At 41.5% G+C, this 27655-nt stretch overlaps 2 protein-coding genes across 5 annotated transcripts in view; one reads left to right on the top strand and one right to left on the bottom strand.

Moving 5' to 3' along the window:
• Window positions 1-10393, top strand: part of CCDC39 (coiled-coil domain 39 molecular ruler complex subunit) — a 28166-nt gene extending 17773 nt beyond the window's left edge. Inside the window, exons 14-20 of the mRNA XM_077929748.1 lie at window positions 1162-1285; window positions 3362-3521; window positions 5081-5187; window positions 6392-6532; window positions 6716-6895; window positions 7072-7145; window positions 9324-10393. Coding sequence (XP_077785874.1) covers window positions 1162-1285; window positions 3362-3521; window positions 5081-5187; window positions 6392-6532; window positions 6716-6895; window positions 7072-7145; window positions 9324-9462 — 925 coding nt within the window. The 3' untranslated portion in view covers window positions 9463-10393. The remainder of the gene's footprint in view (window positions 1-1161; window positions 1286-3361; window positions 3522-5080; window positions 5188-6391; window positions 6533-6715; window positions 6896-7071; window positions 7146-9323) is intronic.
• A 9-nt stretch (window positions 10394-10402) lies between these two features.
• Window positions 10403-27457, bottom strand: TTC14 (tetratricopeptide repeat domain 14). 4 transcript variants are annotated; one of them, XM_077929749.1, is made up of 12 exons: window positions 27204-27455; window positions 23174-23298; window positions 21893-22092; window positions 20793-20877; window positions 20552-20681; window positions 19478-19630; window positions 17566-17637; window positions 16817-16936; window positions 16589-16711; window positions 15724-15841; window positions 14067-14176; window positions 10403-11313 (listed from the first exon to the last, which is right to left on the bottom strand). In XM_077929749.1, exons 1-12 carry the CDS (start codon window positions 27347-27349, stop codon window positions 10410-10412), a joined length of 2286 nt encoding a protein of 761 aa, XP_077785875.1. In that variant the 5' UTR covers window positions 27350-27455; the 3' UTR covers window positions 10403-10409. The 4 variants fall into 4 exon arrangements, 1 of the variants encoding a protein (XP_077785875.1); XR_013393109.1 differs by having other exon boundaries at window positions 11218-11313; window positions 14620-15841; window positions 27204-27457; XR_013393110.1 differs by lacking the exon at window positions 14067-14176 and having other exon boundaries at window positions 11218-11313; window positions 14620-15841; window positions 27204-27457.
• Between the last annotated feature and the right edge of the window lie 198 nt (window positions 27458-27655).

Consider the following 27655-nt stretch of genomic DNA (forward strand, 5'->3'; position numbering starts at 1 on the left):
TTTTTCCATTCTCCTCCTTCCATCCACAGCCCACGCAATAGGAAATTAGAGTGATTTAGTGTGACTGGAGCTTAACCCCTCGCCAAGCAGGCAGGCTCTGTGTGTTTTTCCTGTGATAATTACATGACTAATTGGCACTTGCATATAATTTGATTTGGGGTTGCTTCCTGCTGTTGCTTATTCTCTCTGAGCAGTGGCAATATTAAGATACAATCAGCAGGGGGCAGCTTCTGCAGCTGTAAGACTGAAATGCCAAACCTTTAAATATTTGGGTAAGGTTCCTTGGATGGCGGCTCCCCACAATGCAGGAATTTGCAATGTAATGTTGAATTTGTCTCCTTCTGTGTGTGGGGATTTGAGACAACTGTGAGTCAGGAGGACTGGGTACCAGCAGCAACTAGAATAGATGGGTATACCACTAGCCTAAGTACTGTGCTGTCTGTTTTTAATAGCGACATCATCCACTTTGCTATAGGGTTCACACACAGTCTCACTCACTAAAGGGAAGAGGTCCCTCAAGGATGCATCTAGATGGGTAGCATTTGGAAAGTCTTTTACCAAGGCAGCACAGACTTCATCTCAATCTACAATTGTTAAATTTAACAAAAGAAAGGTAGCTTTGAAATAGGGCAGTTCTCTGCCCCAAACCATCTCCTCTCAAAGCAGCTTCTCACTAGATGAGCTGACTGCCAGGATTTTGTGCATACATTTGTGTGTAGTTTGTAGCCCTGCTCTTACTTGGCAGTCACAGGAAAATCAAAAAGACATTTCAAAGAAAGGATCACATATGTCTGTGGAAGCTCCATGGTCCAGGTAGGAGGGACTGCCGGGAAACCCAATCTCAGTGATGCACAAAGGCTTTCCCCTCTAGCCTTCAGCACTGTCCATAGGTTCTATGGAAATGGATGGGCCTGTAGGTTTAATAGCCTTTTTTCTCTCCTGATTGGAAAGGAGGATGCTTTGAGCTTTCTTTTGTATAAAGCAAGTAATAAAAGCAAAACATGATAAAATAATTACTTTCAAGTCAATTCCCTGTTCCCCCAAAAGGCCAACAGGTGTACCTGGTTTCTTAGGAAATGTCATCTCACATATTTATGACCATGAGTTAAATGATTTTCTTTCAAACCTGTTAGTCAGTTTCTCCTATTCTTCTCAAATCAGTTCTGAGTTTCATGAGCGACTGGGTAAAATTGAGAAATTGAAGAGCAGATATGAAATCATTACCGTTGTCATGATGCCCCCAGAAGGAGAAGAGGAGAAAACTCACACTTACTACGTCATCAAGGTAAACTTCCAGCTCGGATGCTGCCCATGAGCTTGTTGAATTATCCATACTTCATCTCCAATCTCTGCTGTTTTCATTACTGGGTATCCTGCATCTATCCAGTGTGAGATTGGACTATGGGTTGGTTCCTAACTTCCTGATCTGCCACTTTAATTTAGAGATCACTCAAGTAATCTCATGAATTTGAGGGATTGTGCAATCATCCCAAGTGTAAATGAGAGAAAATATCCACAACCATCTTCAAAATCAGAAGGAATAGACAGGGAGGTGGGCCAAACAACTTTTTGTAGTATTTCTGACTACACTTGTTAGTGAAGAAGGAAAATGTGGCACTTTTGACATTGGCCTAGGAAGCAGAAGTGTGTGTTGCCATTCAGCCTAATCTTTCCACTGGTGGGCAGGGGATGTTACAATTTCAGTGCCATTTAACAGTAAGGGTGTTGCTTTATAAGAAGAGTCTGTGGTCAAAACCTTGAGAGAGGTTTCATGTGACCATGTGCGTGGTGTCTCAGAAAAGGCTGTGGGGGGGGGAACTAAACATGTTTGTTTTAAGAAGTTATGAACCATAACAAAATCTCCATCACTCCTCCCCTCCCCTTGGATCAACCTTTTCATTGGGTCCTGATCCAAAGTTGGTAGACCGGAGTCAGATAAAATGACTTCATTGGCCACTGTTTGACCATAAACCCACACTTAGTTAGGGCTTGTTAGCAGCCCCTTCCCCATTTAACTGAACTCTGATTTATTCAGCTGTTTTAGGCATTCTTTTGAACTGAATAGGTTGCACATTCTCTCCCCCTGCTTTTTCATAGCTTCCTCACACACTTTTCCTGCATACCTCATTCAAAACATGCTGGGTACTATTCATAGGGTTTTAGCTGCACTTTCGCCTGCCCTTCTGCAAAGTTGTTTTTAAGAAACTATGCTGCACTTTGTTCCCATGCTGCTCTTATTATTATTTAGGCTTGGAATAGGTTTGAAAAATAAAAGTATCTATTAAAGGTTGAGTAACTGCAGCCTATTCCACTCCTTAGGTTCTGTGGCCTATGCCTACCCTACCATTTCATGAGTCCTTTGGGGTGACAGGCAGTACAGTGGTACCTATGGATGTGAACGGGCTCCATTCCGGAGCCCCATTCACATCCAGAGCAGAACGCAACCCGCGTCTGCACGTGCCGCGATTTGCCGCTTCTGCACATGCGTGACATCATTTTGAGCGTCTGCGCATGCGTGAGCGGCAAAACCCGGAAGTAACCTGTTCCATTACTTCCGGGTCGCCACGGAGTGCAATCTGAAAACACTCAACCTGAAGTGACTTTAACCTTAAGTATGACTGTAGTTTTAGTGGAAAACCACAGGGTTGCTGGGTGGCCCTGTTAAACATTTTCACAGGTGATTCACAGAACCTTCCTGTTGTTGAATTGCCATGTATCAAATGTTCAGCACATTTGCTGTTGATTCACGCAAGCCTAGAAATCTTTGCATATGTCCAGATTTTCATCCAGGATTGAAAACAAGCAGTGTTATGAGGTGTTATTAGACAATATGCACTTGTGCTTAACTACTTACCCCTTTCTGATAGAGGATTCACAAACCCTCCAAGTGTCCCTATTTTCCAGGGACAGTCCTGGATTTACAGAAGCTGTCCCAGTTTCTGATTTGATCCCAGAATGTACCAATTTTTCTTACGACGTCCCTATTTTCATCAGAGAAATGTTGGAGGGTATGGAGTTATGTGACCCCCGAGCCAAGGAGATAAGTAACTATACAACCTTAAGAAGACATCTGAAGGCAGCCCTGTATAGGTTTTTTAAAAAATGTTTAATGTTTTATTATGTTTTTATATATGTTGGAAGTCACGCAGAGTGGCTGGGGCAATCCAGTCAGATGGGTGGGGTATAAATAATAAAATTGTTGTTGTTGAATAGGATGTCCCTCTTTTCATTGGAGAAATGATGGAGGGTATGGATTCTTTAATAAATACCCAAGTGTAATACTGCAGTGTAAGGCAGATGGGGACTGGGTATTAATCTTAAGATTCTGAAATCTGTCAATACTGATTTTTCTTCTTTCAAGGCTGCCCAGGAAAAGGAAGATCTTCAGCGTGAAGGAGACGATTTGGATGCAAAGATCCAGCTAGCTGAGAAAGAATGTATTGCCCTTGAGAATACTATGCATGTGCTTAATAACTGCAACAGCAACTATCGAGACACATTCAAGGCAGTCACAGAGAAAAGTAAGTAGGGTAAAAGGCTAAAGTCCAAGAGCAAAGGGAGATCAGGAAAGGACTCTGCTTACTAACTGCTCTGCCACAAACACTGCAATGTAATTTACTTTTTTAGTCCTTCTAGGCTCAGAACATGCAATCTTTTCCATGTGATGCAGTGAAGTTATGGATGAAGATGATCAGAGTTACAATCTTTGCACAACCATGAGCCTCGCTGCATCACCTGGGGCTGGAAATGCTTGAGCCACCTAAAAAGATGTTGGATCATTGGGACTTGAAATGCAGGTTGCATTAAGCAACACAGTTCCTTCCAGTGATTTCAGATGTGCCTTTTTCTCAGAAGCAATCGTTTCCTAAGTATAAAAGGCAGGTTTAATTACAACAGAAGTAGGCTATGCTACTTACACTGAAAGTGTAGCAGACTATAATATCACAGTACAAACTAGTTTGGAAAACAAACTAAATTGGAACTTTAAAATCTCCCCCTTTTATTTGTACCTGAATATTAAAATAGTGTTTTGATGACAGAGAAAGCATTTGCAGTTAACTTTTGCTCCCTCTGCTGGCTCTATTACTTTATTATTATGCCATCTTCATTAATCAGTTGTGAGGATTTTTGAAAAACTGCCATGTTAGGCAGTTTTAAGAGAGGAACTTCTTTAGCATTTATTAGATAAGGCATTAAAATGTTATTTGAGTTGACCATAGAGCTGGTTCACACAACACAGTAAGCCATGCTATGATTTAGCAAGACTGAACATGCAGACTCCCAGGGACCCAGGAGTTCACAGATACTTTGTTCTGCACCAATCCCTTTTACCACCCTGAGACGTGATGTGTCATCTGAATTTTGATTTGCAGTTAGGGTCTCCCTTAACTAATTACAAGCTGCAACCAAGAACAAACCTAGAAAGGACCAGAGGGGAGCAAAGCAAGAACAAGCACCTATTGGGGAACCTGCATATTCACACAGAGGCATAGTCTCCCTAAGTCAGTTTCACTTACTATGTTGTGCGAACCAACTTATGACTACAATCAACACTGAACCAGGGTTAAGCAATGTCTCACATTAGGTCTGCATTAGCCCATAAACTTTTCAGTCAAGCACACTGCATAATATTGTCATTCAGATTAGTATAAGGTACTGTAAAAGAGAATTTGTGTAGATCTGATCACTTTTGACGTCTCATTGCAGACTAAATGTTTTGAAATGCATCAGTTTTGTTATGCTGGAAACGATTCATGCAGTCTCCTTTGCTGGAACGCATATCCTTTCCACAGTCCATCATTAAATGAGTGTCCTAGACCTTTTAATAATTTAAACATTTTTAAATTAGTGCACAACTTTAACATCTACTTCTGTTTCTGATCATGTGTACGGTTGATTGTGCCTGTAGCAGTGTGGACTTTTGCCACTTTAAAAAACTCTTGCTTAGTTTACTGTAGTTGGTTCCCTGTATTTAATAGCTGTATTGGACTAGACTGGATGTTTTAAAAGTAATTTTTCCTGTATGTTGCCTAGAGGTAAGGCAACCAATAAATTCAATAAATAATTGTATTTTTAATAGGTGAGGAGCACCAAGAGAAGCTGAAACTGGAAAACGAGAAAAGAGCTGCGGATGAGAAATACAGATACAAGAGAAGACAGATCAAGGAAATCCAGGAAGATATACAGGTAAAGAAACTTCTGTCTTAAGCTAAGGTTTAAGTCACTCTATAATCCTTATCCAAATTTAAAATTTGCTAGCAACTTTGTTCTTATATCTATCCACTTCCTCACACTGTGAAGTGCCACCTTTGCTTTTTAATTGGACAGGAAGAGGTGTAAAGGGAAGAATAGAATGAAGCAAATTCTGTGCAAATATCGTAGGAAGGGTATTTATTCATTCCATCCCTCACCCCCTCATACACTGTATTTTTGCTTTCAATGATTTTGCAACTGTCACTGTCTTTCTTACCAGTTCTTCTGAAGTTGTGTAGATTTTAAATTGCTTTATATATTATGGCAGGAGAAAATCAGGACGGCACCCACTTCCTCCAGCCCACGCGTTGGGTGTCACAAAACACAGGGACCAAGCCCTCTACAAGTCAGTGTTGGTGATGCTATTGGTGATAAAACCACATCTATGCATTTGATTACACAGATAGGACCCCTGACCATTAGGTCCAGTCGTGGCTGACTCTGGGGTTGCGGCACTCATCTCGCTTTATTGGCCGAGGGAGCCGGCATACAGCTTCCGGGTCATGTGGCCAGCATGACTAAGCCACTTCTGGTGAACCAGAGCAGCACACGGAAACGCCGTTTACCTTCCCGCTGGAGTGGTACCTATTTATCTACTTGCACTTTGACATGCTTTCGAACTGCTAGGTTGGCAGGAGCAGGGACCGAGCAACAGGAGCTCACCCCGTCGTGGGGATTCGAACTGCCAACCTTCTGATCGGCAAATCCTCGGCTCTGTGGTTTAACCCACAGCGCCACCCGTGTCCCTTACACAGATAGAGGCTCCTCTAAAAACATTAGAAGTAGCAATGCCATTTGAGAGTAGAAGTCGGAGGAAGGCATATTGTTCCAAACTACACAGCCCCTACTAATTGTGTTACCCTTTGTGCTTTTTTATTATGGAGTATGTCTTACCTGGTATATGACCCAGAAATTTGCAAGGGTGGAATATAAAGGAAGTAACAAGTAAATCACTAGTTCCTTGAGCTTTCTTCTAACTCTGATAACATACTGTTGTTCTCATATTACAGATCTGAGTTACAACTCAAGAAAGAATGTGCCAATGTATATTTTATTTTATTGTGTAGCATTTATTTATTGTTATGGATTTTTAAAATGGCTTCAAAACAGGTTTATGTACAAACTTGTATTTCTCCAGACCATTCAGGGTAATCTTGATACTCTTTTGAAAGAGGAGGCTCTCTGCAGAGAAAAAATACAAGAGAAAGAAGCACAAGCTTTGCAGTTAAATAAAGACATAGATGACCAGAAGCCAAAACTAGAAAGAGCCACAAAACAGGTTAGTTTAAATGAAGATAGCACTATCATTATTAAATGAATTGTTTCAATTTCAATTAAAAAAGATAAACATTGTCCGTTACTGCTAAAATATTTACTATATAAAATCTGTTAACATGAAATCTAATTGTTACCATAGCAGCATCGATTAAACAATACTTGTAATACTTTCCTGTCTAAAAAGGTGGCCCGAGTAACTAGAGAGATCCGAGCATTAAAGAGGACTCAATCAGAAACACAAGAAGAACAAGATATCGAACTTCGTTCATTGAAAGAGTTCAGCAGATCAATTGATACAATGTTGCACGAAGTTGCAGAATCAGATCCAGATTTGAACACAATACTTCAGAGATACTTCGAACAGGTACTCTCTCGTGTTGATAAATCTGCTTCCAAAAAACACCACTAAAAACCTTCAGAGACTTGCAGACCTTAAAACCAAACCACAAAATACGGCCATTTCAAAGTAATAGCCTAATATGAACTCGGTATGGTTGTTTATATCCAGTAATGGTTAATACCACAATACTTTTTTTTTAGGCTTCCCTCCAGCTTCAGATTTCTTCTCGGCTTAGCTTTCGGTCATCTCTTCACAGCTCATCCTCTTCAAATATGTAAGTGCTATTATAAAAATGTTTTAATCTTTGTTACTGTATAGTGACCACAACATTTATCCAAAGAGGATGGGGGAAATGGTCTGTATGCAAGGTAACTAATCTTTCCTGACTGACCACTTGGCAGGAGCTGGGAAGAGAACGCACCAGTGACTCACAATTTCAGTGGGGAATAAAGGGGAGAGTTGATTTGTTACTGGTACTCTGCACACAAGCTGTCACTAAATACAGCAAGTAGAACTTGATGATCTACTGGAAAAGGAGCCCCACTTAATTTTGGCCCTGACTTTTGACCAAAGAACAGTCGTTCAGTGTTTATGGAGCTTACTTTTTCAGCTAGAGCAAAATACAACCATATTCACACTAGTATGGCACTTAAATCACCCTCATGGGAGTACTAAGGAAAGGAGCTTTAATTATTTTGTGAACCCCCCTGAGATCTTTGGATGAAGGGCGGTATACAAATTTAATTAAATAATTAGGCCAGGCATAGGCAAACTCTGCCCTCCAGAAGTTTTGGGACCACAACTCCCATGTTCCCTAGCTAACAGGACCAGTGGTCAGGGATGATGGGAATTGTAGTCCCAAAACATCTGGAGAGCCAAGGTTGCCTACGCCTGAATTAAGCCTTCAACAGCATCTAATATCTGGCACACTTTTCCCTGTGGATGGACTTCAAAGGCAGGAGCAAAGGAAAACATGGCAATATTCAGTGCTAGAGAAAACCCATTATCATTGAAATTTGTTAGTCACTTAATTTTTCCCAAGGCAATCCAAAGCAACTTAAAACCAAACCAACACCCCCCAAATGCATTAAAACCAAGGGGCGGGGAGCGGACATTAAAAACATCCCACCCACTTCTAAAAGGCCACAGATAAAGGCCAAAGGCCTCGTTATAAAGTTTTTACCTGGCACCTAAATATATGTAATGATGGCTCCACAAGAGGGGAGAGCATGCCACAAACGGGGAGCCACTGCCAAAAAGGCCTGCTTTTATTTTCCACCCTCCAGACCTCTCATGGAGGGGAACACATGAAGAAGGAAGGACCTCGATTATGATTGCAGGGTCTGTGTCGGTTCATATGGGAAGCGGTGGTCCATGTGTGACAAGCATTTGATAGCAGTAAAAATAAGCTCATTTCAACGATCCTTTTGAATGTGGTGTAAAATGGACTTTAAGGGGCCATTCTTGGCCTAATGCTTTCGGAGTGTAGTGGTTAAGAGCGGTAGTCTCGTAATCTGGGGAACCGGGTTCGCGTCTCCACTCCTCCACATGCAGCTGCTGGGTGACCTTGGGCTAGTCACACTTCTCTGAAGTCTCTAAGCCCCACTCACCTCACAGAGTGTTTGTTGTGGGGGAGGAAGGGAAAGGAGAATGTTAGCCGCTTTGAGACTCCTGAGGGTAGTGATAAAGCGGGATATCAAATCCAAACACTTCATTCATTTAAACATACTGAGCTCCTTTCAATAAGCTGTTTCTTAGCGTGTGCTGAGGTCATCTCCTTTTGGTAGTGGTGGGGATCTTGACTGATTGGAGCAAGGTCTTGCAACAGTCACAGCAAGTACTGAGAAGGGATCCACCGAAGACACTATGGAATCAGATAGTAGGGGCCGGTAGAGCAGTGTTGGCCACCTGCCCTGCGTGGTTGTTGGCTACCAAGAGAAAAGGGAGAAAGGTAGCTGGGGGCTTGGCGTGGGTATAGTGGCAGGAGTGCCCTGCCGCTGTGCACTCCCTACTGCCATGCCCTTCCCTCTTGGTAGTAAGTAGCAGTGCACAGCGTTAGGAAGCAACGTGAGCAGCACTGCCTCACTGGCCGCAACTGGAATCAGACAGTAGCAAAGGCAAGAACCTCACATGCCAAGAAGTATAGCAAAGATAGGGAACAGCACCAAGAGTACTTTAGGGGGGAGGCCATGCCAAGTTTACCACCGAGAAGACCCTGTCTTCTTCCCCTGCTGCTGGGACAAGTGCTCAGGGAGGTTCATTAATATCTTCCTGTACTGCTTAAGATAATCATGTAAGATTCAGAGGAGGGACCAAGGCAGGGACTTCTCTTTACATTAAAAAAAGAAGAAGACAGGATTTCCCCCCCTGCTAATATGGATGTTACATCGTATTGTTTTCTGCAATATTCAAGATACATTTATAGTGTGACATCTTTCCTTTTGTCTTCTAGGTCCCCCAAGAGTTCAGCTTCATCTGGTGCTCAACTCAAAGTTGTATCTCTGACTTTGAGTCCCAATGCAGAAACTCTTTCACGTCCTTCTAGCCAAAGCAGCTTTTCTGGAACCTCTCGTAGCAAAAGCCCCAATTAGCTTTCAGTGTTATACTGCAGAGAATGTCTCAGAGCTTTTTAAGACATAAATGATTTAATGTTTTATCCCCCTATTTAGAAATACTAATTTGCTAAACTGCAGTAGAGTTTCTTTGTGGATAAGTAATTTAAACATTGTTTACTTTGGTTTATATCAAACAAGCTGAGTTACTGGAAAATAGAATAAAAGTTTTTTTAATAAAAACCCTCAATGAACATGAAGTCATTTAATAATTTCTGTATCCTAAGAATACTCACTTTAATGTTTCACATTTCTTCAGCTTTTTTAAAAAGATTCTGTAGCTTTAGCTAATGGTAATCTTTAGAAAACAATATCAAACTGTGCTCCCCGCCCTACCCATCTCAATAAACTTCCTCTATTCATGACTTGGCTTAAGTAGCATCTTTCACTTAAAGATTCTGAGAGTGTTAGGAAAACTTCCCCAAGTCTTCTTGCTTAAGAGGCCCCCTCTTGGCCCACCCCCAAAAATGATTCAAGTGAAAAAGCCACTGGATGATCCACAGACATTAAAGAAAACCAAGGAAGTTTTATAAAAAAATTAATGGCAAGACAGGCTATTTACACACTAATGGCACATGTATGTTTTTATTAACAATACAAAGTTAACAGTCATTGATGCCTTGGAAATATTCCTTCTGTAAAGTGCAATTTAGATGCCATTTAAGCACAGGTGGCAGTCTTAATAGTAGTAAAGTTTCTCAGCCAATCACGCTATCACATATTAATATCCAAAACAGCAAAAGAAAATCTTTTTTTTTTAAAAAAAGATATGATGTAACTCTTGCATATTCGCCATTCCCTAAATCAATATTAAGTAGAGGGAACAGAAATACACACACCCCTATTTTTCCCCATTAAGAGTACAGACTCATCAAGTGATTAGAAGCTGAACTATACTTGCACCCTTTTTTTATTAAAAAAAAAAATCACTGGTTTTTCTGTTTACTTCCCTTTTCTCGCTCAAATTCAGCAATCTGATTAAATATGTTGACCAAATTCTGAGGCAGTTGTTTCTTAGCACCAGTTCCTGACTGTCCTTTACCATTGAGTGTTGCTTCTTCGTCTCGCTCCTTGGCTTTTGTGGTTTCCCTTTCCCCGCTCTTGGGTTCTCTCTCACCTTTAAGCCACGCCAATTCAGGTCTGTTGTCAGCACTGTACCTACTAGGCTCATTTATCCATTGGCTAGTATATCGGTTGTAGTGTTCAACTGATTTTGTTGAGTAATCGGACCCTGTTGGAGAAGTGGAATACTTTGTTTGGCTTGGGCTGTGCTTCTGATAATGCTCCTTCTTTGATTCTTTTTCTAATTTTCCTGAATATCTCATCTTGCTCCTGTCATCAGGCTTTCTACGATACGAACCTGTACTATCCCTCCTATCGGAAGAAACTCTATCTAACTTACCCTGTTTTTCAGTTGTGTTACTGTTTGCCTGAGTCTTGGAACTGCTGTAGGACTCTCTGGAATCTTCAGACCTACCTCCATAAATATCTTCAGCAGCAGAAGTCCTTGATAGAGAGTGATCTCTCTCTCTTACCTCTGTCTTTTGATAGATTAACCTGTCCTGTCTCTCCAGCAGTTTCTCCATTTCATGCTTTTGATTAAGGAAGGAAGCAGAGGTATTGGCTGGAGGAGAGTAGCAGTCATCTTTCCTACTTTGATGTAAGAAACTCCTAGACGTGTGCTTTTTAGAGCTGCGTGAGGTCTCGGACCTGTTCCGATTCCTTTTCTTACGCTTTTTGTTATCAGAAGAGGAAGAGGAGGAAGGCGATTCATCTGATGAAGAACTGCAGGAGGAAGAGGAAGTTGACCTTTTCTTTTTCTTCTTCAACCTAAAAGTTTTAATTAACCATGAGGTAATGCCGTTAGCATTAAAAATGCAGTATTTGTTGGCAAATCTTTCCTACTTAGCTGCTGAACTACATACATTTTATGGTTTAAAAATTTCCTGGTAGTCAGGTTCAGAAGTTTGACTATTACTCCTCATCTCATCAAGATGACCAAAATTACCCACCAAGTAGCAACACTAAAACAGGCATCACTAACCTGCGGCCCTCCAGATATTTTGGCCTACAACTCTCATGATCCCTAGCTAACAGGACCAGTGGTCAGGGATGATGGGAATCGTAGTCCAAAACATCTGGAGGGCTGAAGGTTGGGGATGCCTGGACTAAAATGTAAAACAGTATTTGAAGACCATGCAGCTGCTGTAGGAATTGCTTTACCCTCCCTTAAAAAAATAATCAACAGTGGATTAAGTTCAGTTGATAGTGTCTGATTTTGCTTACCAACACTCATTAGATTCCTAACTGAAATGCCATATACACTTCCTTTCTTGCCTTGCCTTATGTTCCCCCTTCCTCAAAACTAATATTTTTCCAATAAAGTTTTGCCTCAACCCCTTAATCTTTAAGCTCTGATATGTGGAACTCTATTTCCTCACATTCATCTCATACTATTTTTGTCTCTTCCCCTTCTCTTTTCTGCTTTCTTCACCTGGGTCACAACATAGACTGTAACCTTACAAGAGTATTGACCTATGTTTATTCTAAAGTACTATATACATTTATGGTACTGTATAAACCATTTTGGCAGTTATTCAGCTTTACCTATGAAAGACTAAACTGAGTGATTCAATACTGGTGCCTAAAGATTTGAAATTGGGAAAGGTATGTTTTGCTTCTTCACCTTAAAACAGATTTTCAGGACTAAAAAGCATTTGGTACACAAATCAGAAGCACACAAGGTTTGCTTGCAGCCTAAATATAGCTGGAAGTCCCACTTATTTCAGTATCTTTAGACTGACACTTAAAATTGCAGTGGGAGAGATTATGCTCTTAGAAAGAATTAGCTACAAAAGAGACAGCCAAAACCAAAATTTTAGTTCTGATATTAAGGAATCAACTAAATAGAGAAACGAACACTGATGGATCTGTTCTACACAAAATGTCTTAATTGTATCCAACTAAGTCAGAACAACTTCTACAACTTCCATTTCCCTCTCATTTCCCTGGCTTGCCCACAAATCTGGGTTCCCCCACTAACCCTCTGGAGCAGATCCATGTGTGTGCGCACAGCAGACATAGGAGAAAAGAGAGGGGAAGTTCTGAAACAAGAGTGGAAATCATTCTGTCCAGCAATGACTTAGTAGTTGGATTCAACCCCAACAGGTACAATTTGCGATTCACTGTGTGATACAGAATTGCAGTACTGTTGCAGTATGGTTATAATAAGCAACAGTGTTACTAACAGAAGGAATACAGTGGCACCTTGGTTTTCGAATGTAATCCGTTCCAGAAGACCGTTCAAGTTCTAAAACATTCAAAAACCCAAACTCAATAGCCAACAGCTAGGCCTCAGGATCTTGTAGTCAACAGAAGCCACGTGGCATGTTGGACTTCTGAGGCGTGTTTGAAAACCGAAGCATTTACTTCTGGGTTTATGGCGTTCGAAAACCAAAATGTTCGTCATCAGAGACGTTCAAAAACTGAGGTACCACTGTACCTCCTAACACAAGTAACCTATAGTTCCTTGACACAAAATGAGTCAGGCAGCAGATTCTCTACTGCTGAGCTACAACACAGTTTGCTTCTGGGCTCAAATTCAAAGTGCTGGCTTTGACCTGCAGAGGTCCTCTCTTGATTATATAACAGGGTTTATATTTCGTATCTGAAGAAGTGTGCATGCACATGAAAGCTCATACCAAGAACAAACTTAGTTGGTCTCTAAGGTGTTGCTGGACTATTTATTTTTTAAATATTTAATGATTGTGTTTTAATAGTGGTGGACTCAATCCTAATATAGACATGAGTGTAATGACTGCACAGGTTGTTTCTGTTTAATTTCTGTCAGGTTCCCAAGGATTGTATGCTCCAAGAAACAAAAGGTTGCATATGGTGAATGGTACAAAAAGGAGTAGGGCCAAAGGAATTTTCTTTCCATTGTCTTCTATATATTATCCTGTATCATCAATGCAAAAGAGTACAAGACTTGCTTATAACCAGATATTTTGTATATAACAAGAGGTCACATTTTCCCCACCCTCTGTGGTTAAGATTCCTTAATGTCCATGTTCATGTCACAGTAAGCCATAATGGGTTACCACGCATGAATTACTTGCACTCACTTCGCTGCTCCCCAATACCACTAGAAGGAAACAAATGACGCCAGATTTCATGGTTAGTTTCATTCCATACAAGCCACTGTAAGTCTAGGCTTGTTCATAGTGTACTGATTGCTGTAACCCTACAATGCAATCTGACTAGATGGCTAAATACCTGGTTAAGAGCAACCCATTCTGTTCTCTTATGAAATGTGAATAAAATAATGCTTAGGGCATTCAAAACCATGCCTCAGAGTTCAGCTGTCATTACAAAGGAACTTCATGCTTTAATCTTCCTCATTTATTCCCTGAGACTTTAAAAAAAGAAATAACTCTTGTGAAGGTTCTCATTAGCTTTTCCCACTAGTAGGGAGACACACTCACACACGCGCCACAAAATCAGCTCACCAATAACCATGAATGCCTTACTATACTTACAGTACCAACAAGGCTCTATAGAAGGTTGAATATAATGGAGGTTACCTTTTTTCTTCTTTTAAGAGCTTACGCAGTTTTTCTGCACTTGTTTCTATTTTCTTCTCTTTTTGTCTCTCTTCTTTCGCAGCTTGTTTCTCTCTCATTTCCAGAGATTTCTTTTTTGAATCCCAACATTGAAAATATTCCATTAACAAGCCAGTGTTGACCCAAGGTTTCCCCCCCAAATTCCACCCAATATTCACACAGTTTACACCAACCCCAAGGTATCAGATCCAAAAAGAAAGGTATTCAAGGCAAAATAATTGTGTTCAAATGGGATGTTAAGCATTGAGATGAACAAGTATGGCATTAAGGACCATATTTGCAGTTTAAAACCCATACATTAAAAGAGAATAATAGTAAAAGGACCAAGATGGGAATTAGCATCCATTGCCCAATACAATGACAGAAGGCATAAATGGAAAAAATAGCAAAGTGGTGGGCCATACAGAATTAACCAAATACAGAGGCATCAAGGAAATAATCATTATTTGGATTTTTGCGTAAAACGTGATCCAAATTAAAACATAATTGGAAGAGGCCATGTATGAATACAAACCATATGGCAACCGTATCACAGCCCAGTTTGATGCATGGTTTACACACGTAATCATATTCCAATGGGTTGTTGATGAGCAGCACCAGAGGTCAGACACAGCAGCAACAGTTCCAGTCCAGAGGAAAATGCATTGAAGAAAAACATATCATCAGTATTACAGGAGGGCAACTGTTAAGTCTCAGCAGTAACTCAAGTCAACTTTGCATGTGCTTGTTTAGATTTCCCCCCTCACTGTCGGATGCTCCCCACCAAGGGGAGAGAGGTGCATATACGAAGGGGGACACAGAGTCTATTTTTAACAAGCTTCCATTTACAGGCTGCTTTTTGCTGGCATGTTATGTGGAAATGTCTCGGTAAAAATAGACATGGCATCCCGCTTTGCATGTATTCTTCTCTGCATGACGGAGGAGAGGCAGCATGTAGAGGGGGAAAGCCCAATACTGGCACGTACAAAGTGACCCTCAATGTGTTTCAAACATGCACGCTATAAATAAATCTCATCTGGAAAACTTTTATTACCAAACTTTGAGGGCATGCTAACTAACCCTGTAGGTTAAGGATCTCTGAAAATTATATTCAGTTGTAGGTAATCAGCAAGCTCATGGCACAGGAGGAAAGCTGAATCTAGTGGCTGGATCAATATCCCAAGTTATTGGCACCAGTGCCAAAAGAAAAGGCAACCTTTTCTTTTGCAGGATTTATTTTGGTTCTGCTGGAATCAAGTTCTTGTAAGCCTCCCTGTGCCAACCTTGCAATCTGATCCCAAGCATACACGTGCTTCAGAAACAAGCTTAATTCCAACAACACTTATTTCCGAATAACTGCTCTAAAGGTTCACTTAACTACTCAATACAGGTAGGTCCCGTTGGCAGAACTAGTCTGATTGAGGCATCTTGAATCTAGCTTCAGTGCCATATTTTACCTCTTCACTCAAATCATCCCCCATCCCTGACTTAGCAGCAGTTCAGAAACTCCGCACACATCCAGTTTGATAGCTGCAACCATGCTCCCAGTAAATGACCCATGGAAGCTTGCAAGGACAAAAAGTAATGCATGCCTCTTGATGCATTTACCTCAGTCAACTAAGAGAAAGTAAAGAATCACCTGCATCTGCTTACGAAGTTTCAACAAGGCATCCTCGGCTTCTTGAAAGGTCTCATCTATGTTTAAAGCCTTCTTGTAGTAACTCTCAGCATTCAACAGCTTATCTTCCTCTTCTAACCTGGCAGATGATTTTATATGACATGTAAAGTATTCTGACTACCACAGTTAGCCTCAGCTACATTTTTAGAGTGAGATCACTTTATGCTTAAGAAACGCTGACATCCTTTGCGATCAATCCATCAGCATTATAACAATGTGGGAACATGTTCCCATGTACCTCCCGCCATGCAAATGCCATTGGGCTGAACCTGCGCACAGCGAGGCATAACAAATTTCATAGCAGAGGTGATTGTGTGACATGTTACTGCACTAAATAATCAAGCGACTCCTAGGTATGGTTTAGTTAAGAAATCCTTAGGAAGAGATGGCAGTGAAATGACAGTTCCGCTATTTGAATCCAGCATTTTGCATGATAAAAAGAAGTTACATTTAAAACAAAGGTTAGGATGCAAGATGCAGCAGATGCCCACAACCATATAGTAGGAAGGACAGCAACGAAAAAAATAGATGCCAAGGTATGGTGGGTATGATTGGAGCTGGGTTTTTCTGGCAAACCACATAGTGGCATTAGTAAAAGGCACCTGTGCCTCAATCCCAGCCCTCTAAAACAGCAAGTTTTGTTGACACAGATAACTTTTCCCACCTCTCCTTTGTCTTTGAGATAGTAATGAATGTGTGTGAGAGTCGGAAAAAGCACTGACTTCCCTGAGCACGACAGCTTTGGCTAAGGATCCTGTAAGTACAGTACTGCGGGGGGAAATGAAAGACGCTTATATGTTTGGCCCAGTCACAAGGCAATACTTACTGTCCTCCCCGTTCAACAAGCGTTTGGCAAAGGTATTTCCTGGCATTTCTGTGTGTTGGACAGTTTTCTAGAGCAACCTGAAAATCATCAATTGCTTTATTTAAGCTTCCTTTTGTTGCATACCTAGAAAGGGGGGGGGGGAAACCTTGTTAAGTACAAATATTTTAAATTTGCTCATAAAATTATTTAAAATTCTGCATTCCAGCTACAAATCAAACAGACACTTACAGAGCTCCACGGGCTACTAAGGCTTCAACATTTTGCACATCTATTTCCAGCGCCTTGTTGTATTCATTCATAGCATCCACATGGCGGCCTTCTTTGAAATAATCCACACCAATCTTGACACTAAAAAAAATGGCAGCATGAATATTATGGTTTCTATATGCAAATCAATAATTGGGTAATTTTCTGCAGTAGTTTACACTTGATAAGCTGTGAAGGCTAGTGACATTCCTAATTTTCTTTAGCTCCTAAATCTGCCTAATGCACTTTTTCTCATTATCATTGCAGATTTTCTCCAAATTCCTTAAAAATCAGTTTTAAAATGCAGTGGAGTTTCCTCAAGTTACATGAAGATAAGGACAAAATTCTTTGGGGACTAACCTTATTTCTCATCTATCCTCCATGGGGAACAAAGTAACATTGAACACTTTTATCCACATGTAGACAAACAGCACATGCAATGATAGGAAAGCTCACTCCAGTCTTGTGAGCCAGAAGTACATGATCTAGAAATATGGCTAAATGGGAAAACTAGTTAAGTATCAACACACTTAAACAATTTTTAAGTGCCTCCTTAAATATCTACGTTCTCACATTACAAGCACCTCAGCATGGTTCCCAATCATCAACCAGAGGAACTTGACAAATAGCTAATGTCCATTTCAAGCAAATATCACGATCCTGGGAGGAAAATGATAGTTCTTTCCAATCTTACATAAAACATTTGCCTATCAATATGAAGAAGTGCGTACCATTTTAAGGCCCAGGAGGCTGATTGTTTTTTCCTCAAAGCAATGGCAAAATCTTCTTCGTTGAAATTTTTACTAGGGGAGAAAAATAAATCAAGGAACATTTAAATCACAGATGCCTAAAAGCTGGAAGGTACCTCCCAGGGTCATCTAGTCCAACCCCCTGCAATGCAGGAATCCCAACTAGATCATACATGACAGGGGCCATCCAACTTTTGCTACAAAACCTTCGAGGAAGGAGAGTCCACCACCTCTTGTGGGAATCTGTCCCACTGTCCAACAGCTCTGACTGTCAGAAAGTTCTTCCTTTCTTGCAACCTGAATCGACAACACCCTTCTTAAAATCAGTAATCTTTACATAGACGACTCAAAGCTAAGTTTTGGCCCCTGAGATGTCCCCATTAATTCCTTCTTTATTTCACCCTGCCTTTAGGCAGAAAGGTAAGTATCAGAAATATAAAGTGTGGTAGGTGAAACAGAGGTCTTTACAGAATATGGGACCTACTGCTCAAAGGTAAACTGATCACTAAAGGAGGGCTAAAGGAAAATCTAAAAAACCTGTACCCTAACTGGCTCCAGCTGCAGCAGTCTTGTTTGTCCGCAAAACATTTAGAATGAAAAGCAAAAGGACTAACGGTATTTTAATTGATGTGTACCAAGTCTCACTGCTTCATTGATTTAGTGTATGCTTGTGGAATATTATATGGGAAATGCAAAAATGTTAACGTTTAGTATGTGAGGCCAAAATAGGCAAAGGAGGACCTTGCCACTAAAAACGTCTTTATCTTGCCTTCAATAAGTTTCTCGGAAGGTTGTCCTCAGGTGGCATTTGACTTTGATTCACTTAGCAAAAATCAATAAATCCTTATCCTCTCTCTGCTGGAGGGGCTGTGGTAATTTTGGATCCCATTTCCATGTTTTGTGGGAATGCAAAATTGCTCATGTGTTCTGGACCACAGTTTCTGATATTATTTCTAAGATTATTTCCAAATCTGGCTTTAGCTCGGCTTTCACTAAAATGGATTCTGACCTCACTATCTGATAAAAAGATTTAGGGTTCTTTTTATTGACAGCCGCACACTTGGTGATAGCACGCTTTTGGAAATCTAAGATTCAGCAACATATGGGAGATGGTTATTTCAGAGTAACTACTCAGGCACAGAAAGGTAGCAAAAGGTATAGCAAAAGGTACCAAACGATACATTTATTGAAACTTTTGTCTCCTTTCTTTTTGTATGTAAGGGCATTCCACCGACTACCCAGATTTGTCTATGGAGAGGCTATATTAACCATTAATGTATTAAGAGTATGTTTGAGATGACACCACACAATTAACGTAATTTTAAGTGGATATAGTATTACGTAAGTAGACTTGTACCCAATTCTTATTACAGTTTTGTTATTTTGGAAAATAAAAAAAATATTTTAATTTTATGCTGTAAGCTGCCCAGAGTGGCTGGGGAAACTAGCCAGATGGGTGGGGTATAATGATGATGATGAGGTTGTGTGGTGGAGGGAGGTGATGTACATGGTTTTTTTCCCACCTCTTCATTTAATTCCCACAATAACCCTGTGAGGTAGGTTAGGCTTTATGGCCGAGGGGGAATTTAAACCCTGGTCTCCCAAGTCCTTTAGTCACTAACCCACACTAGGTGGCTGAATTAGTTTAAATCTGGTTGTGGATCAGAACGTTAACCTGTTGCCCAATATAAACTATTTGCTTTGTTTGTTGAGGAAGTTTAATAATAATTTAGTTGCAAATGGAAAAAGAGCTTTTCCTGCACTCTTTTTTGTTTTTTTTTAAAAAGTAATGGAAGTTTCACTTTAGTGAGCAATCTCAAAATAAAGTAAACCTGGAAGCTGCCTAAGGTTTAAAAGAACTGCAATACTTTCTGTGAAGAGGTGCCTTATATACCTTTGTAGTCCTCTCATTAAGGATGGTGGGCTGGATTCATTCAATCCTAGTTTTCCTACTAGAAACTCAACTACAGCTGGATTGGCAAAGCCCAAGGAATGATGTAAAACTTTATCATATGTTTCCAAACTGCTGGCTATTTCAACACTTTTCCTGGGGAAAGAAAAAGAGAGGTAGCAATTATGAGCATTCTGTCTTTGGTTCCACCTTGACAGGGACATATTTCCCATTCTATTTCTAACACAGAACTGATGAGGGACAAGCCTAAAGATACATGGAAAATTTGCCAATGGAATATGGCCAACTCACCCACCTCCTCAAGGGCTACTGGCACAACCACAAAATAGTTACTTTGTGAGGAGTTGCTAGTCATAAAATGTTCGTAGCACTTCCTGTTCTGTGCCTCCATTTGTTTTCTGAGGGGAACAAACACAACTTCTCTGTCTCCATTGACTGGATAGGGCAGCCTGCCTCAATCTAGCATTTAGATACTGAATGTAAAATGTTTCTCCTCTTCACAATGAAGTGAATGTAAAACTCATTAATGGGCTAGAAACACACTGCATGTATCTAAGAAGTCACTGCATGAAGAATGAGAATGTGCCACATTAAATATTTTGCCAGCTGCTTCTGAACTTGTGTTCATCCCCAACTCCTATTGCAAGGTCAAGGAAAACCTTAGAAACTTTTGCTTTTAGATAACCATGGGTTCCTGTTGTCTGACTGGTAATAATGGTCAGTTACACAGGCCAGCTTCAAGCCACTGGTTGTGAAGTTGGCTTGTTTAAATTAATGATAGTGATGACTAGTTTAGACAAAAGGGCAAAGTGTCATTAACTAAAAGGAAATGAAAGCTTCAGAAATCCTCCTTCTAAACTCACAGGAGGAGCAGAGGGAAAGGGACAAAGTGTGAAAGCCCAGAAGACTAGGATGACTTATGTAGTGTGAAACTATGGTTTAACATTATGTTCAAATGTGGCTAAATATTTTATTCTATTCAGGAAAGCCCAGCATGTGCCAAAGAGTTTATTGAGCCACTAAAGAAGGAAGATGCAGTATATTACTGTTTCATACCTGTAGTGCAGAGGCAGATCTTCTGAGCTGATTACTCCTAATTTGGTACTTGCTAGACTGGGTGATAGAGCAGAGCTGTGCAGTGATACTGTGAGCTTTTCATGGTAGCGATCAATATCCTTGATTGCAGCTATTAAAACACAAAAAGGCTTGATTTAAGCAGCAGAATATCCTGTCAACATATCCTGAAAATAAATATTAAGGGGGAACCTAGTTGTGAGGCTAAGTCAAATTAACTTGCCTTGGATAAGGTCACCTGTTTGATAGTATGATAACGGGTCACCATGGCTGCTCTGGGAAGGCACATCCCTCAATGGACAAAGAGCCTGAAATAGAAACCAAATGACCAAAAACTTTAGCATCCTTTACCAGACCAGTAAATGTTCTTGCTGGGGCAAGGGGAACACATATAACTTGTATAAATGAATACTCAGGCCAGCTATATTTATTGTAGGGAGGGGTTCACTTAGGAGAAACCATGTTGGTCTGAACTTGCTGTAACGGCAACACTGAAGATTCAGTCCTGCTGACATTTTAGCTCCAAATCACAAGGGGAGGGAACAATATGCGCAAGGGAAAACATGGTAAGAGAGGTGGATTTGTGTTTTCTTCCTATTTTTGCAGTGTTCACCAGTGCGGCTGTTGCTGGTCCACCCCGTAATTCTTCCAGTGTCCCACGTAGGTTAGGAATTGCTGTAAAGCTGAGAAGCTCTCAGTAAAATGAGAACGTGATTTGACAGAGAGCCTTATGGTAAGGCAGTGAACATGAAGTCACCTGCAGATCCCTCTTTTTATGTTTACAGGGCCTCATGAAAATCTTTGGCCTCTCCTCCAGACGAAGCGGCGCTTCTCCAAGCATAAATGCTTCTTGCACATTTTCCAGTAAGATACATACAACTTACACTTTTGCATAACACCCTTGAGCACAGAAAAAGGAAGCAGAATTTGAAAACAAATTCTACTCAGCTATTGCAAAGCAAAATGCATAAATGCTTGCAAGAATGTCATTTTGAGATGTCTCCCGTTTTAAAGAGCCGCACAAATGCTATCAAAACTGCAACAGAGTTCACTTGAAGGCTTTTATGTCGTCAAAATAACCTTTAAACAGAAAAAATGAGAAACATTTTGCTGAGGTAGCGAAACAACTTCTAGCTCACCACTTTTCAAGGCCACACTACAGTAAAAGCTTTAAACTACTGACTGTCCCACAGAACACATTTACTTTTCCTGAGCAAGCAGCTCCCAATTTGTTGTACAAAAAGCTAACACAAAACAAAATGATCCATCAGAAGGTGTCTTCAGCGCAAGAATTCACATGTGAATAGTTATCATCAGACTTACAGTGATCTCTAGATCTGCTATCTCTCGAGTGACGCCACTTCGAAGGCAGAACAGCACCATGAAAAAACCAAATTCACGAATGGAACTAATCCTTCCAATCACTATGTCCCCACGCTCAATATCACGGAAAAACAGCTCTCTCCTCTCTGCACTGGGAACATCCATGAACTGCTCCAAAGGTGGCATAGTAGCATAATAATCTTCAATTGAGATAAAAAGAGTCATGTTGAAATAAAATATTATACAGTTTTTAAAATATGATATCCACTGTATCACATAAAACATTTTAAATCAAAAACTGCCACCTTACAGTGTAACCTTTCATATGCCTACTTCAACGGGACTAAAACTCACAGTTAAGTGGGTTTAACATTTCACTCTTACAGAACAATCCTAAACATGCCTACTTAGAAGGAAGTTCTAATGAATTCAGAGGGGCTCACTCCCAGGCAATTGGGGTTAGGATTGTAGCCACAGCTTCTTACAGCTATTCACAATTTTGACACACAGGCCACTTAGCACACTCCTCCCCTGGCCCAAATTAGTTTTTAAAGAACTTGTCTACTTGCACCAGAGCTGGGGCTTGACCCCAAAGAGAAGAGATCCCAGCTCTGGTGCATATATTAAAACCACATTTATTATATAGTGGGACAGAGCACAGAATAACGGAGAAAATACTAATAAAACTATTTCCCCAATGAAAATTGGTGTCTGAAAAGGATCTGTAGTTTTTAATTCAAAACATCCACTTTCAAGCTTCACAAACTTCAGAAAATTGAAGATCTACACACACTGAAAACCAAGTCCACCTGTTAGTATGTTTCTTGATGATATATGCATATATTTAAACATTTATTGATTTGTTTTACTTGATATAGGAATCCTAGGCAAGTGAGAAGCAACAGACATCAAATGATGTGTTGTGCAAAGGCTTTGGCACTATGAAGCTACTCTGTACTCTACCACATTTGCAAATACTATTCCAACTACATCTGAAAAATGTTGCTTAGCATATTACTGTTGACTGGAATACTAACAATGCTTGAACTCTAAATCAAGAAGTAATGTGAACGGATTATAACAGTACTGTTTTCAAAAACTGCTTTAATAAATATTTCACTTCTAATACTTAAAAGAGCAAAATATTTCATATGAAGGTTTTCCTCAATTTTTGTAGGTGAGAGAAGAAAGATAAAAACATTAAGGAGATGCACTTTTCAGCACGTACCACTAATCACAATATGACTTACAACTTTTGCCTTGTCTTAGTAGAAATCTTACCTTCATTCTCTTCATTTGCTTCTGTTGCTGTTGGCACATTTGTTTTCCAAGCATGAGAAAAAAGGAGATCAGCTTTTTTTGCAATGAAATGCTGTATCTCAATATTTTCAAGTCCTCTCTCTTTCCTGAAACAGCAAAGAAAAGAGATTAGCACCTCCTAAATCAGGGCCCACCAACCTGGGGTGACACCTCCCATGCTACCCACAGAAAGGTCTCTTTACATTGATAAAGGTACCTCTGACCGTTAGGTCCAGTCGCGGACGACTCTGGGGTTGCGGCGCTTGTCCACAGACAGCTTCCGGGTCATGTGGCCAGCATGACTAAGCCGCTTCTGGCGAACCAGAGCAGCGCACGGAAACGCCATTTACCTTCCCACTGGAGGGGAGCTCGCAGTGGTGGCTCGCAAGACGAAAAGAATCCGTTCCACGATTCTCTTCGTCTAGCGGTTTTTTCGTCTTGCGAAGCAACCCTATTAGCGGCTAAGCGGATTAGCGCTATTAGCGGCTATTAAAAGCTTAGCGGCTTAGCTGCTAAAAGGCTATTAGCGGCTTAGCGGCTTAGAAAAAGGGGGGGGGAGCGGGAAAAAAATCGCAAGACTTGCAAGACGTTTTCATCCTGCGAAGCAAGCCCATAGGGAAAATCGTCTTGCGAAGCAACTCAAAATTGGAAAACCCTTTCGTCTAGCGGGTTTTCCGTCTTGCGAGGCATTCGTCTTGTGGGGCACCACTGTACTACTGTACTTGTACTTTGACATGCTTTCAAACTGCTAGGTGGGCAGGATCTGGGACCGAACAACGGGAGCTCACTCTGTTGTGGGGATTCGAACCACCGACCTTCCAATCGGCAAGCCCTAGGCTCTGTGGTTTAGACCACAGCGGCACCCGTGTCCCTTCTTTACATAGACCTGAGTAAATGTTCCCTCAAAAGCCACTCTCCAGCCCCAGGAGCCTTCATAAGGGAGCCATTTGCAGAGAAAGAACTGAGGGGAGAGAGACCCTGTATTGGACAGAGGGGGTGGTGGGTTTCACTTGTGCTGCCCCACCTCCAGGCCAAGGAACCTTCAGAAGGGAGTTGCTGCCACGGGCATTATGTGTATTTTAATGAGCTGAATAGAGTAAAACATTATGAGTTGTGGGTGTGTGGAGGGAGTGATGTATGAACTTAACAGTGCTTAGTTTATTTTATGGCTGCTATTTTGTTGATGTTGTCAATATTGTTTTACGGATTATAAATGCTGTATTGATTTGTTAAGCATACAATGTGACTTTTGCTTTAACTGTGATGTTTAACTTATTTTTTAGTTGTTGTTTTGGTAACAGTGTTTTATAGATTGTAATTGTTTCACTGAAGATTTGTTAATTGTTCTGTATGATTTATGCTATACGGGCAGTGACTTTGAGGTGCGTATGATATGTGTGCAACCGCGAAGCACATCACGCCGAACCCAGAAGTGACCCGAAAATGTCACAAAAGGGGGTGGGGAAGGAATGGCGTGTTTGTAGGCTTTTGCAATGGGTGTTCCAATTATACACGATTTCACGTAAGCGTGCAGTGCCAAGGCATGCAACCCCCACGCAAATCGGTCACTGCCTGTATTTGTGATGTTCTAGTATGTTCTATCATGTTGTTATTATTTACTGCTTATAAGCTGCTTTGGGATTCATTTGGATGAAAAGCAGCACAGAAATGTAATAAACCAAATCAAACTCTCTGCTTTTACTGCTCAATTCCTGTCTGCACTGACTCAGCCTTTCCTACTTGCAGCATGCACCCTTCAAAACGTGCAGGTTTGGAAAGTCAGACCCCCCTGCCCCGCTGTGAATGGAGGAAAGGTGTAAGGAGTTTCTCCCTCTGACTGCAAGGTGGCTGATGCAAGTGCTTTCCCCACAGACGAAGCAGGTGATGACAGGGGCATATCCACACTCTTTTGTGGTCCTATATATTTTTCCTGCTCTTTCAGATGTAGCAGGCTTGCATTTCCTCAAAGTTTCAAAAGGTTCCCTACCCCTGCCCTAAAGGAACACTGTTCCAAATGAGCACTTGGCAACTTGATTACTATAAAAGCATTGTAGATAGAAAACACACCATCTCATTCTAGTAAGTCTGCTGTAAAGTGCACAACTTTGCTCTTCCAGCTGATGCTTTGTAATTATATGGTTAGGAACATGATTGTCTAATTCTGCCTTGAGCCACTTTTGCATTCAAAACACATTAGCTCTTAGTCAGCTACCCTTTCAGCCTTTAGCATATCATTAAACATGTTTCTTTCTTGATGCCATTAAACTGATATCTGTACAGTCCTCAGTATGTTTATTCAGAATTCCTATCCAATTTAAAGACGCTGCTGTCCTATACGTTCTGGAGTCTGACATAGCTGGTTGGTGACTGCCAATGCTATATATGTACACACACACCCGTATATATATGCTCGTGTGTGTTATTTGTTTATAAAAATATTCCTATGCCACTTTATCATAAGAATATCAAAGCAGCTTACAGTAGTATCTATATATAATAAAAGCACATAAAAATTAAAACCAGAGACCATCAGTTAACTGTTATGGAAAGATGTGTTCTTAATTGCCTGCATAAGCTTGGCAGAATAGAAGTTTTTCAGCAGACATTTAAAAGTTTAAATAGATGTCCCTGCTCAAGTTCTCATCATTACCACCATCAACATTTTACTTGTATGCCACCTTTCCATAGTTAAAACCATGCTCAAGGCGGCTGAATCTATTGACACCAATATTCCACAGGACTGGGCCAATGACACCAGAGGCTTTGTTTCATGTTAATGTCAAATGACTGTCACCAACTCATAATAAAACCAGCGTCATTCCTGCAATGATCTTAAGTGATCAAGCTGGGATATGAGGGCACAGCTGGATGGCACAGAAGTACTAACATCTAACTGCTGTGCTGGAGGAGGATTGGGGCGTTACATCATACAACACAGAATGCCACATTGGGGGGGGGGGGACGGACATGTTTATGTTGTGGAAAGAGGGAGGGTGCTCCAGTGGCAAATTTCTAGAAAGACGCTGAGCAATGGAGCAGGTGCGTTGATCACAGAAGGCCCCGTGTTCAAATCCCCAGGTAGGGCTGGAGAAGAATCTTGTCTGAAACCCTTCGGTCGCTGCCAGTCGAGAGCCACCCACTTTGAACTAGATGCACCAACAAGCTTGACAGAGAATAAGGCAACTTCCTACAGCTACAGCCTGCTTTCAAACCTTATCAAGCAAAACCTGCTATGATATATTTAAGGTGTGTGTGTGTGTGTGTGTGTGTGTGTGTGTGTGTGTGTGTATATATATATATATATATATATATATATATATATATGGTACAGTGGTGCCTCGCAAGACGGAATTAATCCGTTCCGCGAGTCTCTTCGTCTTGCGGTTTTTCCGTCTTGCGAAGCACGGCTATTAGCGGCTTAGCGGCTATTAACGGCTTAGCGGCTTTAAGAAAAAGGAAACAAACTCGCAAGAACTCGCAAGACGTTCCATCTTGCGAAGCAAGCCCATAGGGAAATTCATCTTGCGGAATGACTCAAAAAACGGAAAACCCTTTCGTCTAGCGAGTTTTTCGTCTTGTGAGGCATTCGTCTTGCGGGGCACCACTGTATATGTTTAATGTTTAATAGGTTATTGTATTTTAGTGTTTTGTTGGAAGCCGCCCAGAGTGGCTGGGGAAACCCAGCCAGATGGGCGGGGTATAAATAATAAATAATAATAATAATTATAAAACCACCTACACATCTTCAGAGGCGCTCTTTCATGGGATAATACAGAGCCTCAGGGGCGGGCTGCAAAATAAAAGCAAACCCTGGGAGAGCTCAGGCGGCCAGACTCTTCCTCTCAGGGTCGCGGGTTCGAATCCCACGCCGGGCAAAAAGGATTCCTGCACTGAAAGGGGGTTGGACTAGATGACGCAACACGCGCCCACCCAGAGGCCCCGCCCCCTCCACGAGGAGCCCCGCCCCTTTCCTCTCCCCCCCCCCCCCCCAGCCAAGGCAGGGCCTGCTCACCTGGCTGGCGGCAGCGCCTCCAGGCCAGGCCCGCCAGGCGGCAGGAGGCCTCGGAAGTCGGGGTTGTCGTGCTGCTCTGTGCGGAGCAAGGGGAGCAGCGCCGGCCCGTGAAAGCCGAGCGCCTGGCGGAGCAGGTCCCGCTCCATCCCCCGCGCAGTCGGCCCGCCTGCTCCTCCCCCTCACGCAGAACGATCTACGCGACCCGGAAGGGAAACCTTTCCGTAGACTTTCCCTCACGCCCTTCTCCCCGCGCTGAAGCGGCGAATTCGGCGCAGGCGCAGAGGGGAACCCCGCTCGTCAGCATTAAACTCCGGTCGCGAGGAAGGGGCGGGGAGGCGGAGCTTCGCGAGGAAAGGGCGGGAAAGGCCGTTGCTTCGCCCTATTTACCTCACGAAGTGGTCGCGCCTCAGTAAAAAGGCGAAGTGCGTTTCTCTGTAGCTTCGCGAGGGGAG

The sequence above is a fragment of the Podarcis muralis genome, chromosome 6, assembly GCF_964188315.1.
Source record: "Podarcis muralis chromosome 6, rPodMur119.hap1.1, whole genome shotgun sequence".
Classification (NCBI taxonomy): domain Eukaryota; kingdom Metazoa; phylum Chordata; class Lepidosauria; order Squamata; family Lacertidae; genus Podarcis; species Podarcis muralis.

Bases quoted from the DNA above. Each gene is read 5' to 3' on its own strand.
- TTC14 (XM_077929749.1), bottom strand. From the start codon at position 27,349: ATGGAGCGGGACCTGCTCCGCCAGGCGCTCGGCTTTCACGGGCCGGCG. The intron at 23,299-27,203 runs GTGAGCAGGCCC...TTGCTGTTTCAG, and splicing joins GAGGCGCTGCCGCCAGCCAG to GAAAGAGAGAGGACTTGAAA. The intron at 17,638-19,477 runs GTATATAAGGCA...TTTCTCCCCTAG, and splicing joins TTAATGAGAGGACTACAAAG to TAAAAATTTCAACGAAGAAG.